This window comes from Ahaetulla prasina, chromosome 1 (genome assembly GCF_028640845.1).
Source record: "Ahaetulla prasina isolate Xishuangbanna chromosome 1, ASM2864084v1, whole genome shotgun sequence".
Classification (NCBI taxonomy): Eukaryota; Metazoa; Chordata; class Lepidosauria; order Squamata; family Colubridae; genus Ahaetulla; species Ahaetulla prasina.
In genome coordinates this window covers 270282459-270300437 of record NC_080539.1, presented here as the reverse complement: position 1 = coordinate 270300437, position 17979 = coordinate 270282459, and the positions used below count along the sequence as shown (strand labels likewise).

General features: G+C 37.2%; 1 protein-coding gene across 2 annotated transcripts in view; it reads left to right on the top strand.

Moving 5' to 3' along the window:
- INSC (INSC spindle orientation adaptor protein) overlaps positions 1-17228 on the top strand; it is a 143225-nt gene extending 125997 nt beyond the window's left edge. For both annotated transcript variants that reach the window (XM_058159126.1, XM_058159135.1), the window contains 4 exons: positions 3473-3539; positions 5313-5468; positions 6974-7050; positions 9324-17228. In XM_058159126.1, coding sequence (XP_058015109.1) covers positions 3473-3539; positions 5313-5468; positions 6974-7050; positions 9324-9452 — 429 coding nt within the window. In that variant the 3' untranslated portion in view covers positions 9453-17228. The remainder of the gene's footprint in view (positions 1-3472; positions 3540-5312; positions 5469-6973; positions 7051-9323) is intronic.
- The last annotated feature ends 751 nt before the right edge of the window (positions 17229-17979 follow it).

The window sequence follows — 17979 nt, the reverse complement described above, 5'->3', positions numbered from 1 at the left end:
GTTCACTTTAAGTTTGTATCTATTGTGTGCTGGTGTATTGTTGTGGTTGAAGCTGAAGTAGTCATTGATAGGTAGGACATTGTAGCAGATGATTTTATGAGCTATGCTCAGGTCATACTGAAGGCGGCGTAGTTCTAAATTTTCTAAACCCAGAATTTATTTCCCCCCCTCCCCCCTCCCTCCCCCTCCCTCAAAACTCCCCTCCCCCCCAGACTTCCCGGAACAAACACAAGGTATAGTTCAAAAAACTAACATTCATACATTAAATTTTTAAAGTCTAACACAATTATAATCCTTCTCTTTCGCATATCCTGACTTCCTCCTTTAAAATCAAAAATTACGTCCGTCATTAAATTCAAATCTGGTGGCATAAGGTATTTTGTGAGCAGAGGAGTGGAGGACTCTTCATGTGAAATATTTCTGGATGTGCTTAATTGTATTAATGTCCGAAATGAGGTGTGGGTTCCAGACAGATGAGCTGTCTTTCATCTGTTTCAAGTTTCAAGTGTTTCCATCTTGTGAACATCCCAAACAGGCAATTGGACTTTCTTGTTTTTCTTGGAAGACGTTTTGCTCCTCATCCAAGAAGCTTCTTCAGCTCTGAATGAATGTAATACAAATATAAACCCTACCATTCCCCACCATCCAGCCAGAGCTGAAGAAGCTTCTTGGATGAGAAGCAAAACATCTTCAAAGAAAAACAAGAAAGTTTAGTTGCCTCTTGAAAGAAAAAAGCACTTTGGGGACAACCATGACCTGGATGAGTAAGAATCTCCATAGACATTTTGTGAACAGTTTTCCTACAGCAGCATATCTGTATTTATCTCCATTTGATTATGTATAAGGTCTTACCCTTTTGAATGTATAAATCATGCCTTTGAACCCTATTCATTATTTATTTCATGTGTCAATGCAGTGGGAACTGAAAAAAATCCAGAACTCCACATTTTCTGGTTTTAGTATCAGGGGTGAAATGCTCCCAGTTCGGACCAGATCAGCCGATCCGGTAGCAATGATAGCAGGTGGTTCGGAGAACCAGTAGCAAAAATTCCACACACACCCCCGCCCATTCCCTCCAATGCCCGGTCGCCTGTTTCCCTCCTTGCCACTTTTAAAAAATGCTTTTAAAAGGTAAAAAAAGAGGCTCTGACCCCTGATCGTCAGAGCCTTTTTTTAGTTTTAAAAGCATATTTTTACAACCTATTCAGCTGGTCACACCCCACCCCCCCGCATGCTGTTCTACTTACCCCATGCCTCCTTTTGGCATGCGCTATGAGCACACACACACCTTGCATTTGTGCACATTGCGCAGCCAGCGAACCAGTAGTAAACTGCTTCAGATTTCACCACTGGTTAGTATTGTTCTTCTATTCCTGGCAGATTTTTCAAGAAAGGTCTCCATGAATAAAAGCAGGAAGGACATCAGTGTTCTAATCCTCTTTATCTTCTCTAGCATCCATTCATATGCTATGGTGTTTCATAAGACTCCTCAAAAGGAAGCTAGTTTAGGGGGAAGTGGCAGAAGTTGAAGAGAAATCAGCAAAATATGTTCCTCCATTTCCTTCTATTGATAAAGGTTTCTGATAAGAATGTCTTCTATTTTAGGCAACAGGATGTCTTGTCCAACTACTAAAAACAAAACAATTTTTCCCCCATATTTATATGTTGTTCATGTTGAAAGGGTTATATGAACCAGGAGTACCCGCAAGGGATAAGCAAAGTTGTAATGATAGTCATGATTGCATAATTGAAACTGCCATATTGACATATGTGGTTTTATATTCTGTAAGCTGCCTTGAGTCACCATGGGTGAATAGGTGGCAATATAAAAGCAATCAATCGATCAATATACCTACCCCTTCTGCAGAAATCTCTGATTTGAGTATTACAGAAATTTAAGCTGAGGAAAACAAAACAAAATTTAGCCTCCAACATAGGATTGGAGTACTTTTGGGAACCAAGGCCACTATTTTTACGGTTGTTCCGCTGTTATTAATATTTTTAGTCTTTGAGAGCTGCAGAAAGTATGGCAATGATGCAGTTACAGTATGTCATTGAAGTGAGTTACACAATTTTTTTTCATCCTTTTATTATTATTATTATTATTATTATTATTATTATTATTATTATTATTATTATTATTATTATTTATTCGATTTTTATACCGCCCTTCTCCCGAAGGACTCAGCCAAAAGTAAAAACAGGCAATACAATATACAATTAAAATACAAATTAAAAAACTTATTTTATAATTGGCCTAAAAAACTTTAAAATATATAAAACTAAAACCCCTTAAAATTAATAATAGAAAATTTAAAATCAATAAAATTTAAAATCAATAAAATTTAAGCCAGCCCCGCGCGAATGAAAAGATGTGTCTTCAGTTCGCGGCGGAAGGTCCGAAGGTCAGGTATTTGGCGTAAACCCGGGGGAAGCTCGTTCCAGAGTGTGGGAGCCCCCACAGAGAAGGACCTTCCCCTGGGGGCCGCCAGCCAACATTGCTTGGCGGACGGCACCCTGAGAAGTCCCTCTCTGTGAGAGCGTACGGGTCGGTGGGAGGCATGCGGTAACAGCAGGCGGTCCCGTAAGTACCCAGGCCCTAAGCCATTTTAAAAATGCCTTCACACAAAATAGGTGTATGTATCACGTTCCCCAGTCTGAGATTTTTATATTTGTATTAAGATTCAACCATGGATTGATTATTAATGTACAGTAATGTTTGAAGATATGAAATTAAAATTTAAAATGATATTGGGGCTGCCCGACTGCCATTTCAGAAAGAAAAGGAGAGAGGAGTAGAAGGAGGGAAGAAAGTAGGTAGGAAAGAGTTGAGAAGGAGGAGGGGAATAAGAAGGCTAGATAGGGTAGAAGAAGGGAGGAGTGGAGAAGGAGGAGAGGAAGTAGTAAAGTGAAGGAGATGAAGGATGTGAAAGTAGTAGAGGGTAGAGAGGGAGGTTGTGAAGAAAGGAAGTGGCAGTCGGGCAGGCCTGAATCAGTAATAAATAAAAATTAATGATTAATGATGGATAATAGTTTGTACATAAATATGATGTTGGAAAATGGAAATAAAAATTATTTAAATCTGGAAAAAAAAAAGATTCAACCGTTTTTTGCCTGCAGATTTCCCAGTGAAATGCTGGGGAAAACAATGGGCCTGAAGAGAAGACCACCACACAGGATTTTGGTTGCCTATCCCTGACTACAGTTTTTAAAATAAAATATTAGGTAGCTTCATGAAACCGTTGGACACAGTGATTTCCTGCATTTGTGTCCAACAAAGGCCCATCCTACTTGCACAATTACAGGTCATGGGAAAATCACAATAAGAATAGGAGCTTTCCTGCGATGGCAATAAGAACAATGAGTTTAAGTGGAGGAGTAATTTCCCAAGTAGCTGATCAATGATTTATAAGTCATTATAATAACAGCTGTACAATGTAAATTTTGAAACCATTGCCTCTTTTTAATTTAGATTGTAACTGTATTAGCAAACCTGTCTGTGCTGGACCAGTGTGCTTCAGAAATAATCCAACAAAATGGTATGTATGTTTTGACAAACGCACAAAAGATTTGCACATGTGAAAACAAAACTGAAATAGGATCCTTCAGCTAAACAACATTTAATTTAATGCTATACACCAGGATTACTAAAGATCTAAATGTATCTTTTTTTTTTTTTGGAGACACAATTCTGCATTTTCACATCTCCAAATCTCGGAATCCTGACCAAAAATTTGTAAGGATTCAAGTTTATGTCATTTTCTTTCTGAAATACCTACAGGAAGGACCTTGCAATTTCAAAATCATGGCTTTTTTTTTTTCTATTTCAGATACATGGAATGATGATATTGTTATACCTACCTATTTTGGGAAACATGCCAGTGAAGAAGCAGAGAGGGAGCCATCTCTCTCTACTGCTTCACTGTTGAATTCCTCATAGTCATCAAAGCCTGACTAGATGTCTCAGTGGCTATAACACTGAGCTTGTCAAAGATCAGAAAGGTCGGCAGTTCGAATCCCTAGTACAGGTATCCTGGGTGAGCAGAGGGTTGGACTAGATGACCTCCAAGGTCCTTTCCAGCTCTGTTACTGTTGTTCAAGCTGCTTTTGAATATAGACTTAGCGTTCTTGTTAAGGTTTAAGTGCTCTCTTACACCCAAAAGTTTCCCTGACAACAGTTGATCATCTCTTTGTAATTGTTGCCTGATGAAATGGCAGAGAGAAGCAGCTTGCTGTTCCTGGACTGTCAGCAACTAGGGCTTATCCATGTTTCCAAACCAGGGATCAACTCCAGTAAAGAATTATATCTCCCCTTTGCCTGCCTTCTCTTCTAGTCTAGAAGAGAGATGATCTTGTGTCTAGGAGAAGTGGCAGGTGAAGGAGGGGATGAGTTTTGACAAATAATTACAGTTAAGTTCTAGCCCCGTGACGGCGAACCTATGGCATATCGGTGGGCCCACTGGAAGTAGGGAAACAGGCTGTTTCCTGCCAAAGGGCCAGGGTGTGTGTGAGAAGGCCCATTTTTTGCTCTCCCTTTGCCTGGGGAGGGCAAAAACGGCCTTCCCCACTTCCCTGGAGGTCCTCCAGAGGGCTGTTTGCCAACTTCCGAAGTGGCAAATGGGCTGTTTCTGGTCTCTGGAAGGCATCTGAAGTGGTGAAGAAGGCGGTTTTAGCCCTCCCCAGGCTCCTAGAGAGGTTCTGGAGCCTGGGGAGAGCAAAATGAGCCTACTAGGCCCTTGTGCCATTGCGTGCCAAAAGTGGAGGGGAGTGCGGGGGAGTTGCACATGCATGTGCAGGATGGGGCATATAGAATTATGGGTGTGGGTACCACACGCACGCGACCCTCATGCTCTTCCCCCGCTTTTGGCATGTGAAGGCAAAAAGGTTAGCCATCACTGTTCTAGCCATTTGTCAGAATTGTCATCCATGCTATTGGTGGATGTTTTTCACCTCTGGCTTGAGACATTATTGGTGAAGGTCATCCTTTCCTAAATGGGAAATGAGGATGTCATTCTCATCCCATAGCAGAGGACTGGCAATAGAAGCAGCTAAATCTATGCTGCTTAAGTAAGTTACTTTCTTAAAATTACCACTTCTCCTTTTTATATTTGGAATAATGATGGGAGATTATACCTTCAGGCAGAATTTGAAAGAGCAATGTTGAGGACTGGGGATTAGGGATTTAGCTTTGTCCCCTGCAATTACGCTGGCTTGGTTTATGTGTTGCTTCATCTTCAGCTATAAAGTTTGTATCAACAATTCTTTTTAATGTGTTCTTGGATAATTGATAGCAATATTTTATGTTTTTGTAGGCATTCAAGTTTTAATGGAAATGCTGTCTGAAAAATCACCATTTGGGAATTCACCCGAAAGAGCGGCTTGTGAACAAGTTCAACAAAAAGCCGCAGTGACACTTGCTCGACTTAGCCGTGATCCTGAAGTAGCTAATTCAGCCATAAAACTCAACTGTATGTATTTAAATGATTTGATATATTAAAGGGACATTATTTAGCCCAGTGTTGGCTGAATGCTACTTTACTCCATTGCATGTCAATTAAGAACCAATCTATTTTCCAGTACTGGTCATTCATTTTTAAAAAGATTTCTGTTTTATGAATCAACCAATGATTGCCCCAACTAGCAGCTTGGAGTTCAGTTAGCAATACAAATAATCCTTGATTTATGATTTAATGGAGCTTGCCCATTACAGTTGTAAGTTGTGACAATCATAAAGTTGTCCTGTGGGCAACCTAATTTTACAACCTTTTTTTTGTGTCATTAAGTGAACAAATAGTTTGCTATGGACTGGTTTTGTAAAAAATGAATCCCATTTTTCATCAAAAACCTGTAAAACCTGGTCCCATGACCACTGGATGCTGCAAATGGCCAAAATACAGCCAATTGCCAAGCACCTAAAAAGCAGTTAGAGGAGGGTGAAATGCTCTCAGTTCAGACTGGATCGTCTGATCCGGTAGTGATGGCGGTGGGTGGTTCAGAGAACTGGTAGCAAAAATCCCTGCCTCCACCCCCCCGCCCATGCCCAGCTGAGCTGCGGGATCATCAGAGGTTGTGTTTTTTTTACTTTTAAAAGCATTTTTTATTTAGCCGAAAAAATGCTTTTAAAAGTAAAAAAAAAAAGCCTCTGATGATCGCGCAGCTCAGCTGGGATTGTCAGAACCCTTTAAAAGTATGTTTTCTACAAGCTCTTTGGCCAAAGAGGTTGTAGAAAAAAATGTTTTTAAAAGGTTCTGGTGTTCAGGCAACTCAGCTGGAATTGTCAGAACTCTTTAAAAGCTTTTCCTCTGGCGATCCCAGCTGAGTTGCTTGATCATCACAGGCTTTTAAAAGCATTTTTTAAAAACCTCTTTGGCTGAAGAGGTTCTAGAAAAAATGCTTTTAAAAGTAAAAAAAAAAGTTAGCCATGCCCACCCAGTCGCATTACTCCCCCCCAAGCCACACCCACAGAACAAATTTCAAAGTAACAAATGTTCAAAGTAACAAATTTTACATTTCATTCCTGAGTTAGGATCAAGGGCAGCCATCATATCCTGGGGACAGCCTTGTAAGGACTAATTATATGAACCTTTGTGGTTGCTCATGGTAGCACTTGTGCATGCTAACCCAGATGCCCAACAAAATGATGCAATGTTGTCCACAGAAAACTCAGTACTAGCTATGAATGGGACTCTTCTAGATAAAGGAAAAAAGGAATCCCTTAAAAATGGCATTTATCATTGAATAAATTAAGTCCGATATGCCTGGATAAGGATTCACTGGCTTTGCAAAGACAACTATGAATTCTCTTAGTGTTTATAATATGTGCTATGTAAAAAGAAGTGTTTTTTTTCTTTCCTGCTTTTTTTTTAGTATCACTTTTTATGGCATGACAACATTTTGACTGAAATGGATGAATCTAGAAAATATGCCACACAGAATAAATTATTGATCAATGTTCTTTTCAAATCATTTTTAGGTATTCCACGTCTCATACAACTTTGCAGGTCGCCAGGTGAAAGAAATAAGAGTGATTCTGTTCTTGTTGCTTGTCTGGTAAGAGCATCTAATTGTTCCCAGGGGTGGGATTCAGCTGGTTCGGACAGGTTTGGGCAAACTGGTAGTAACGGCCAGTGGCTGGGCCCTCCCACCTGCCCCAGCGCTATCCCGTCTTATACAATCGCCGTGTTTTTGATGCAGCGCGCATGTGTGCAAGCCATTTTCAATTCTGGGAGAACTGGTTGTTAAATTTTGTGAAGCCCCCCTCTGATTGTTCCCTCTTTTCTTTCATTTTATTCTGCTGGTGAGACATTCATGACCAAAAATTCCTTTTGGCTGGAAGGGTAGAAGAGCTAATCTTGCCAGATTTCAGCCTTCTGATTCACATCCCTCACTATTGAGCTCTCGTTAGCTCTTTAGCTATCCAAATCAGATCTGCAACAGACAGGAACAGAATTTATCTGTAAAGCAATATATTCCATTCCATAATGTCAGCTGTTGCAAGATAAGGGGAGTGCATAAGCGCACAAATGTGCCTACCATTCCTGTCCTATTGTTTTTCTTTTCTTCTTCCTATATATATATTGATGCTTATACCTCCTAATATTTACTCATATATATGTTTATATACTATATAATCTTTTTATATGACGTTGTGATAAAATAAATAAATAAAATAAAGAAAGAAAGAAAAGTATTTTCCAGTAAAAGATTTTCCTCTGTCTATTGATCCCCTTCTCCTTAGTTATGTTCCACAGGGGCATCTAAGTTTTAAAAAAAGAGAAAATACACTTTATTGTGGTTACTAATAAAGCAAACATATATTTCATAACATCAGGTACTAATCTTTTGAGCACATTTGACATCCTATGTATTAATAAATTGCATCTACAAGTTTTATTGTAATCTGACTCTTTTCTGTCCTTAAAACCTTCAGGAAATTATCAGCCATGGAGGTTTTCAAAGTTAAAGCCTTAAAGCTTAGTAGTCTGATATCATTTTCTTTCCAATGAAAATATATTTTATCAGATTGCTAGAAGGGATATCTGCAACATCCCATCTCATAATATGGTAAAATAATTTCTGTAACAGCTGCCTTATTTTAATGAAGATAAGTAAGCAATACTTGTTTCTGCAAAAGAGATTTGCATTCAATTTTTTTGTTGTCTCCACATGGCTGGAAATCAGATGATTTATTGTTTGTATTGTCATAAACTTGCAGACATCCATCAAAATAGAAGCAGTTATATGTTAATAATTGCACACAAATAATTCTTATCTTAATTTTAGGCTTGCCTAAAATTGCATTATTAATCCATGATTCACCTTCAGAATCCTTCATTGGTACAGAGTCTCTAGAAACAAAACTGCCTTCTACTAGAAAGGGCATTGGGGGTCTGGGGCATGGAACACCTTTATATAACTTGGCTTAAATTTTGAAATTATTTTTGTTTCTTTAAATGAATCAGTTTGTTTGCTTGTTTGTTTACTGAAACAATCAATATCAATATAAATCGTAAGGATTGCCAGCAACAAAGTTACAGTCATACAGACATAAGTGGAAGGAGATGGGTAATGGGAACGATGAGAAGATTAATAGTAGTGCAGATTTAGTAAATAATAAATAGATACAGATAAAGGTAACATTTATGACATTCAGGCAGGACCCAAGTGATTTGAAAAGTTCTCTTTTGTGAAAAAAAATCCTTTTAATTTATTTAGCATATGGACATTTAAAACAAACAAACAAATGTGGTTAGGGAAGGGCAGCATTCTGTGTGGGGCAGAGTTGAGGAACTCAGAGATAAGCCCTTTCCTCCCCTGCCTTCTGGATTCTCGTAAACAAGGGCCTCTGGTGGCTCAGACTGGTAAGACAGTCTGTTATTAACAGCAGCTGCTTGCAATTACTGCAGGTTCAAGTCTCACCAGGCCCAAGGTTGATTCAGCCTTCCATCCTTTATAAGGTAGGTAAAATGAGGACCCAGATTGTTGGGGGCAATAAGTTGACTTTGTATATAATATACAAATGGATGAAGACTATTGCTTGACATAGTGTAAGCCGCCCTGAGTCTTCGGAGAAGGGTGGGATATAAATGCAAATTTTAAAAAAAAATTGCTGCCCATTTCTAATTAATTCAAGTGAACCAACTGACCAAGCTACCTATAGACAGAGCACCAAGTTTAGCCTCCACTGGGAGGTAAACAGCACAAGGAACGTTCACTGAACTTCAGAATATGAGTCTGTTTTCAAATAGATTTATATAGCATCGTCTAAAGCAGGGTTCATTCTAATTATCATTAACATTTTAAAATGTCACATTTTCTCCTAGGCAGCTTTACGACGGTTAGCTGTGATGAGCCCTGATGGTCTTCAAGAATCAGATTTCCAGCAGTTGGTGAAGCCCAGACTTGTAGATTCCTTCCTACTTTGTACCAATATGGAAGAAAGCTTTGTTTAAACCAATGTAACTTTATTATTAATGTTATTCATGACTGGGTAACTGATTATCTGCTTATGATTAATTTATTATAAGAACTAACATAGAAAAAACAATGACACTTCACATTTCTGATCCCTATGAAAAATGGTCTCTACCTCTCTTAGGCTTGCACATTATAAATATAATAATTTAAATAAAATGAATAAATAAATTATACAGAATGGGAGATAGGTCCACTTCCACACCCATTCCCCATGCATGATTTGATATCAGCCATCAGTGACTTACTTTCGGGGTGAAAACAGCAGTGTATTAAGAGATGGAAGGCAAACAAGGGCAGGGATTGGCAACCCATAGCTATGTGGGGCTGTAAACAGATTTCATATTTTTTTAAAAATATCTTTTGGGGCCTTGCCAACTGTGGAAAATTGTTGGAATATTTTTTTAAAGAAAATAAAAAACTAATATATAAATAAGGGATAGGTTCACATAGCATGGTGTGAAATGGCATTTTATACCATGAATTCAGTTGAATTTCCTCAAGTAGAATATTATTTTAGAATTAATGGCTAATGTGATTGCAGGATATGCAAAAGTTCATCAAAGTGCCCTTTCAGAGTGCTACATAAAGTATGGCTAAGCCATACTGAAGCGATACCTCCAGAACTTTCTATGGTTTTTCCATGGTCTTATATTACCAGTTCTGATAAAGCAAAGAATAGTTATCCATTTTGATAGGAGCTTGTGGTGACACTTGCACTGTTCCTTCAATCAGATTTAAGGTAGTCCCACAACATACATCTATGGAGAATTTCAGTCATCCAGGTCATGGTTGTCCCAAAGGTGATTTTTCAATAGGCAACTGGATTTGTTTTTTTTGTTTTGCACTATCTAACAAAATGAAATTCAACAGTGAAAAAAAGTAAGGTTCTACATTTAGGCCAAAAAAACAAAATGCACCGGTACCGTATATGTGGTACCTTGCTCAATAGTAGTACCTGTGAGAGGAATCTTGGAGTCCTAGTGGATAACCATTTAGATATGAGCCAGCAGTGTGCAGCAGCTGCAAAAAAAGCCAACACAGTTCTGGGCTGCATAAACAGAGGGATAGACTCAAGATCACGTGAAGTGTTAGTACCACTTTATAATGCCTTGGTAAGGCCACACTTGGAATATTGCATTCAGTTTTGGTCGCCACGATGTAAAAAAGATGTTGAGACTCTAGAAAGAGTGCAGAGAAGAGCAACAAAGATGATTAGAGGACTGGAGGCTAAAACATATGAAGAACGGTTGCAGGAACTGGGTATGTCTAGTTTAATAAAAAGAAGGACTAGGGGAGACATGATAGCTGTGTTCCAATATCTCAGGGGTTGCCACAAAGAAGAGGGAGTCGGGCTGTTCTCCAAAGCACCTGAGGGTAGAACAAGAAGCAATGGGTGGAAACTGATCAAAGAAAGAAGCAACTTAGAACTAAGGAGAAATTTCCTGACAGTTAGAACAATTAATAAGTGGAACGACTTGCCTGCAGAAGTTGTGAATGCTCCAACACTGGAAATTTTTAAGAAAATGTTGGATAACCATCTGACTGAGATGGTGTAGGGTTTCCTGCCTGGGCAGGGGGTTGGACTAGAAGGCCTCCAAGGTCCCTTCCAACTCTGTTGTTATGTTAAGTTATGTTTTTGTTTTTTTGGGAAGACATTTTGCTTTTCATCCAAGAGGCCTCTTCAGCTCCGACTGGATGGTGGATTAATTCCTCACAATCCAGTCAGAGCTAAAGAAGTTTCTTGAATGAGAAGCGAAACATCTTCAAAGAAAAACAAGAAAGTCCAGTTGCCTCTTGAGAAAGCATCTTTGGGACGTCACAACACACAGTAATTCCACACAGGCCTGATAGAGAGGTAAACAACGTTTGGAGGGGGGGAGGGAATGAATAATAAATTCCCAACTCAATTCCCACAAGCTACATACTTGCGGCAAATGCAGGATGCAAGTAGGAATGGAAGGGATTTTCTATGTACATATTTGATTTTTCAACATTTTAACTAGCTGAGGAGACAGATGCTTTTGGATCTCAAGGTGCAATTCCAGTTTTTTGCCATTAGCCATCCTGTTGGAACTGATAAAATAAATAAGATAAGATAAAGAGTGTTTAAATCCAAACCATCTGGACAACATCAGGTTGCTTACTTCTTCTACTCCTCTGATATAGATGTGCACCAAAATCTATATTTTTTTAGAATTTTGTAATTTAGCTTACAGCTATGAAAATCTATATAAAAACACATCTGTTGACTTCTTGAACACTCTGCACCCAACAATAATATATTAGATAATGATTGCATTGTAATAAAGAAAAATCACCTGCAGGAAATGCACAATCAGGAAAAATACAGAATTGCACATGGAACTATTATTACTTTTTTTTGTTGAGTTAGCTAAGTCATGCACCAAATCAAGCTAGTAGATGAAGATATGAAAAAAAGTAATTGAAATCAATTGGGTCAGATTTGCTAAAATATTAACACTATATACAGTAGTAGAGAAACTGTCATATAGGACAAAACAACTCTAAATCGTTCAGTCCGGCATACTATTTCCTAGAATGCTTTTGTGGCAGTGATGGGGGCAAAAAAATGGAGGATGATATTTTTTCGAGATCCTTCATAGATGCTTTTCCTTTAATGAAATTTGATACGTGTGCATATAGTCCTGAAAGTGTAAAATGTATTGAAAAGAAGAGATTTGGAGCAGACAAAGTTTTAGACTAAAATGTATCTACATACATACACATATATGTTATTCCTTGGCAAAGAGTTCAGCATTATAAGATTCCTTTAATTTTTTTTTTAAATGAATTTATATAAATGGCTTTTTATTGGTAGCTTGATTTCAAACAATCACATCGCAGCATATCTGGTATTTATACTTATGATTTGATATTTGAACTAAAGCAAATTTTCTTAATACGCAAATCAAGAAAAACGTAAATATAAATGTTTTATGCTTTTGAAAAGAACAGCTTAATATAACTGCAGCGCAAGTTGGTTTATCCAAATATTTTAATCTCCGCAAATAAAGAGAAAATTCAGCGCTTACTTAAGCCAGTAGCAACCTTTAATCGTTAACACTGGACAGTTTTTAATATTCAGAGTTTAATTTTATAGTTGCAAATGCAAGGCTTGATCTAAAAAAGAAGAGTCAAGCTATGTATGTGCAGTAGCGACAGTTTTCCAGAGGATGATGGAGCACATGAATGAAAGTCAGCGTCTCTTCCAAGATCTTCTCTGGGCTTGTTGACTTTGGTGGAATTGCCAGGCAACTTTAACGAAAGGCCTCATGGCCAACCCACGGCTCATATATTCAGCACCACAGAGGATGAGTGGAAGTGAAGCATGAAAAGGAGTGTCATTTCAAGGTCAATGATTCAAAGGCTTGTGGCAAATTGCCAGGCAACTCCTAGTTGACTTCTTGTTTTCTGAGGCACATCTTTGCCAGAAATAGTCTTGCATCTCTGACTTCCTGTCAGGAATCATGATATATATATATCATGATATATATATATATATATCATGATCAAAGACATATATATATTTGAATAAATAAATAAATATATATATATATATAATCATGGAACAAGCCTGTAAGCATTCAAACACCACATTGTAAGGTTGAAAACTAATCCTTTTTTTGGGGGGGGGCGGTGTCATAGCATTTATGTGTACTATTTATATTTGGCCGTGTCTCCAGTGTTACTAATTGCATTGAATCAATTTGCATTAATTGCATTGCATTGAAAATCCGTGGTTTAATATTGATTTAACTGATCTGCAGCATGGGAAAGGACTTCTCCCAGTCTCCAGTTCTGGCTCTTAAATCCAATCATAAAGCTTTAGGGATTGATGTTCTAGGACTGGAAATACAGGTTTAGCACCTGAGGCAGCCAGAAGTACTCAGGAAAGTCATTAGTTCTTCCAGATGAATTCATAATATGTCCTGCAATTACAGTAAAGATCTGTTATAGTTAAGACTATATTTGGAACTAGACAAGTCCACAAAGAACACTTGCCTTTTAGCAATATAATAATATAATTATACTTATACTAATCCACCCCGCTTGTTCTGGCAAAAGGGGCCTACTGCAGACCCCATCAGCCAAGGAATTTCAAATGTGTGATTTAGAAAAAAACACATACAAATCTTATGCCAGGACCATTTTTCAATTTTTTAAGGTGCCATGAGATGCTTCATTATGTTTTTTAATATAATTTTATCCCAGCATGCAATAACATATTGTACTATGCAGAGGTGGGTTTCAGCAGGTTCTGATCGGTTCTGGAGAACTGGTAGCAGAAATTTTGAGTAGTTCAGAGAACTGGTAGTAAAAATTCTGACTGGCTCTGCCCTCATCTATTCTCTGCCTCCCAAGTCCCAGCTGATTAGGAGGAAATGAGGATTTTGCAGTAACCTTCCCCTGCCATGCCCATCAAGCCACAGAACCAGTAGTTAAAAACAATTGAAACCCACCACTGGTACTATGTAATATTCAATGGCCAGTATAACAAAAAATGACCATTGAATGTTGTATCTTACAATATAATAATTGCGTGTTTCTTTACATTGCATGCTATTTCTTTTATGTTTAAAAATTCTGCCCACAAAGGAACATTAATAACCTATATCAAGATGCCCCTATTTCAATCAGCACATCCCGGTAAGAAATTCACCTTCTCCTTATGTCACCTTCCCTGGTCTTTGCCATACTCATACCTCAAGGCGCAAAACATTGCTGGTGATATTCTTAAGAGACATAATGAGAAGCAGGAATTACAGCATAAACTATCTGCAGAGCAAATTATGTGGTCAAATTGATACTGGAGTATCATTCAAATGGATCCAAATTTAAGACCTTAATACCACACATTCAGTATAGCATTTATCCTCCTCATTTAATCACACTTTTTCTTGGAAGAACTTTGAGGTATGTGACTGTTAGGTCTATTTATTAACTAATGTATCTAGGAGAAGGCTTCCATCAAAGCATGAACCATTTGTAAGGTCTCCTGCTGTGAGACTAGTGTCAGCAGATCATACCTCAGACAGGCTGCTGCTGGGATCAGTCCAAATTTTAATTTGCCTTGAAAAATGATGAGAGAGAATGGATGTGATCATAATGCCCCCCCCACCAAGGCATTGGTATGCTACTGGAGTTGTAAATGAAAGCTGAGTAAAAGTTTTCTTTAAAAATGTTGATCCATATTAAAGCACTTTTTAAATGTTGAAAGCCATTATTTGTTTTGGGGGGTTTAGTATGATGTTAGACAGGGGTATCTATGAATATATCCTGTCCATAAATCAGAGTCTGAAACTGTAATTTGTTGCTGGCTTTCTGACTGCAAATGTAGTAATACTAACATGGAATAAAAAAGGAAATTTTTGTCTGTTACATTCAAAATTTGTTCTATTAAAGTTTGCCAAATCAAGGCTTCACTTTGTTTATAAATTGCTTGAATCAGGATTATGTACCAGGAAAAAACTGATAGTGGTGAAAATTTGAGAGGTTTAATTATCACTATTATCATTAATTAACACTAACATTATCACTAACAGAGAGCAAAGGCAACAGGCATAATGAATATGACAGGGTTGTCTCTAACTCATATGAGGCATTTTGAAAAAGTTTCAAGTCAATGTCTCCCTTATAGGAAACCAACAAACTTTTATGATTCCTAACTTTTAAAAAATGAAAAAGGGATTTAATCATTATCCCTTGCTATCTGTAGACTACTGGTTTAAGATTCCCAGTGTAGTTTTCACATATTGCCTAACTTTATAATAAAAGCTGATGTGAGAATAATTAATTGATTATATGCCATCTTTGGCCGAAGAGGTTGTAAAAAAAATGCTTTTAAAAAGCTCTGACGATCCCAGCTGAGTTGCCTGATCCACAGAGGCTTTTTTTTTCTTTTAAAGGCAAAAATAATGCTTTTAAATTTTTCTTGGAGGATTAATGGAGAAAGACCTTGCGGAAAGAAGTTAAGCTATAAGGACGCTATACAGATTCTTGCTTTGACTTTTATCAATCCTGTCTCCAGGCGCAGAAGTGCATTTGAAACACAATGTGGCATCTGAAGAATGAGTTACTAAGGTTGAGAAACTTTGATATAGATAGATTTTCTCCATGAGATGGGAAAATGACAATGTCTTATTTACCTTTGTCTACCCACTATAATCTCGAAACAAAAAGGCCCTCATCTTCTAAGATTTATGGCAGTTATCATTATATATCACTTGCAACTTTTTTTTAAAAAAAATGAAAGATAAATACATTTATGAGATACATCTTCAACTTTTTAATGAATATTGTACAGTTCTTGCCAGAAGAACTGATGTGGTTGTTAAGAGATCAGTTGCCCTTTGGATATTCTTTTGTATTCTCTCCTTTATGAGAAACTGCACTGAATCCTAGATATAACCACATAAATCACTCAATAACTTAATTGTCCTACTCCAAAAAGACAGTAGTGAAAGCTGATAAACTAAATGGTTTGTCATTTCCTTGAAGCCCCATTTATCACTTTCTGATGTCTGCAAGAAACCTCTGGATTTTGTTTCCATTTGCATTTCATTTCAGAGTCAATTAATTCTATTCAAATTTGTGATTCTGAGTCAAGTTGAGCTAATTCACTTCATCAACTTCAATTGTCAAATCAAGCAGATTTTATTTGAAGATATATTCAAATGTAACACTATTTCCACCAGTGCATGAGTTACATAAGATAGCTATCCCCTGGTAATTTAAACCATCCAAATGTTAGGATCATTTTATTAACTTTATTAGATTCTGTTGTTACTTCTGCATTAACTTGTCAAAACAAGTATAGCCCAGTGTTGTAGAATTCTGAAGATGTCAAACCAGGTCACAAAATCTACAAAAAGCAAGCTACAGTAAGACACCAGAAAAAAAGAAAAAGCAAAAATTTAGATTTATGAATGGTGTAAGATATCCATAACAAAGGTTAGAATCCTCAGAACTATTCCAGTGGCCAATTCTTCCAAATAGTAATCAGAGTTCCCAATGGACAGAACATAACTAATCAATTTTTGTTGTATGTATAACAATATTGGGTTTATTTGATCAATTTTCTCCTTTTATGTCCAATTTTCCTACAAAAGTCTAATTTGTCTGATTTTTCTCTATGTAAGAGGCTGCACATACTGCTACTCAGGTTTTTTTGTTGAATTAATCCCTCCTTCCCTCCCTCCTTGAATGAATGATCTGTATTTTAAATATTTGTCTACTACCTGTCAGTTTTTGAAGACAATTTTCTTTTTGCTTCTTAACTGCCACATATTTTAGCTGAGGAAGTTGGGAGGGGGTTGTTGTTTGAGCAATAGAAAGTTAGTCATAACAACATTCCGTATTCAAGGACTTTTGCCTGCGTCTGATGTAGACTGCCTGAAGATTGTATCCAATTGAGTGTGAAGAGTGATTGGACAATGTGATGAACTTGTGGGTGTGGGGCAGGGCTGTGAACTGTGAACTGGATGTGGAAAACCTGGAAGCTTTCAGTTTCAGGTTTTCCCAGCTGTGCCAACATGACATCTCTAATAAATTGGAACTTTGAGGAACCTCAAGCCTCAGAGCTTTATTTCATTGGAGGTCTTCCTTGGAATCCTGACACTACCCTTTACTGATTCTTTGAGAAAACACACAAGTATATGAAAAAGAAAATTAAGCTTCCTTTGCTTTAAATTAATGTCAATATTAGCCCAGGTGAATTTCTTTGGAGTACATAGAAGCTACTATTGAAAGGAACTCTGGTTGTTCCCTACTTATCCCCATATATTTTGTTATGATGAATTGGTGCATCAAACCATCTTCTAAAGTCTGAAATTTAAAAAAATCATTATCACAATTAGAGATAAAATTGTGCTGCACATTGCATTCAGTTATATCTTCCAGAGTACACCGAGTGTTCCTAACTCTGGATTTGGCTTAGAGAAGTATCAAAATACTTCTTCAAATTCTACTAGAATTTAATTATAATACTACAAATATTTGAGAGAAAAGAATTGTGTTGTATTGATGGGAAACTATTAGAACAAAAACTGACTGGGTGTAAAAATGAAATAATAAAATGAATGGTCAAACGATGAGTTTGTTCTGAAATATAAGATATTTATAAGTAATTAACTTGGATCTAACCAAATTAACTGTCATGGGCCTGGTCACCAGCAACAAATGAACTGGTCACAATTAAACGGATATTGAAACGCTATTTTCAAGACTGAAAATTATGGACATTTAAATATAATTACATTATGAGATGTCATTGAAGCATATATACACAAAACATGTTATTAAAGAACAACATAATTTGTCCATATGTATCTTAATATTTTAAAAAAGCATGGGAACAGATTTCAATAAACTATCCTTAGCAACGCAAAGGAGTGCTGCAAATTTGCTTTGTCTAGGTGTGCTATGTAACTGAATCAAATCCTTTATTTTCACACAGTTTGTCAATTTTCCCAGGCAAAAATG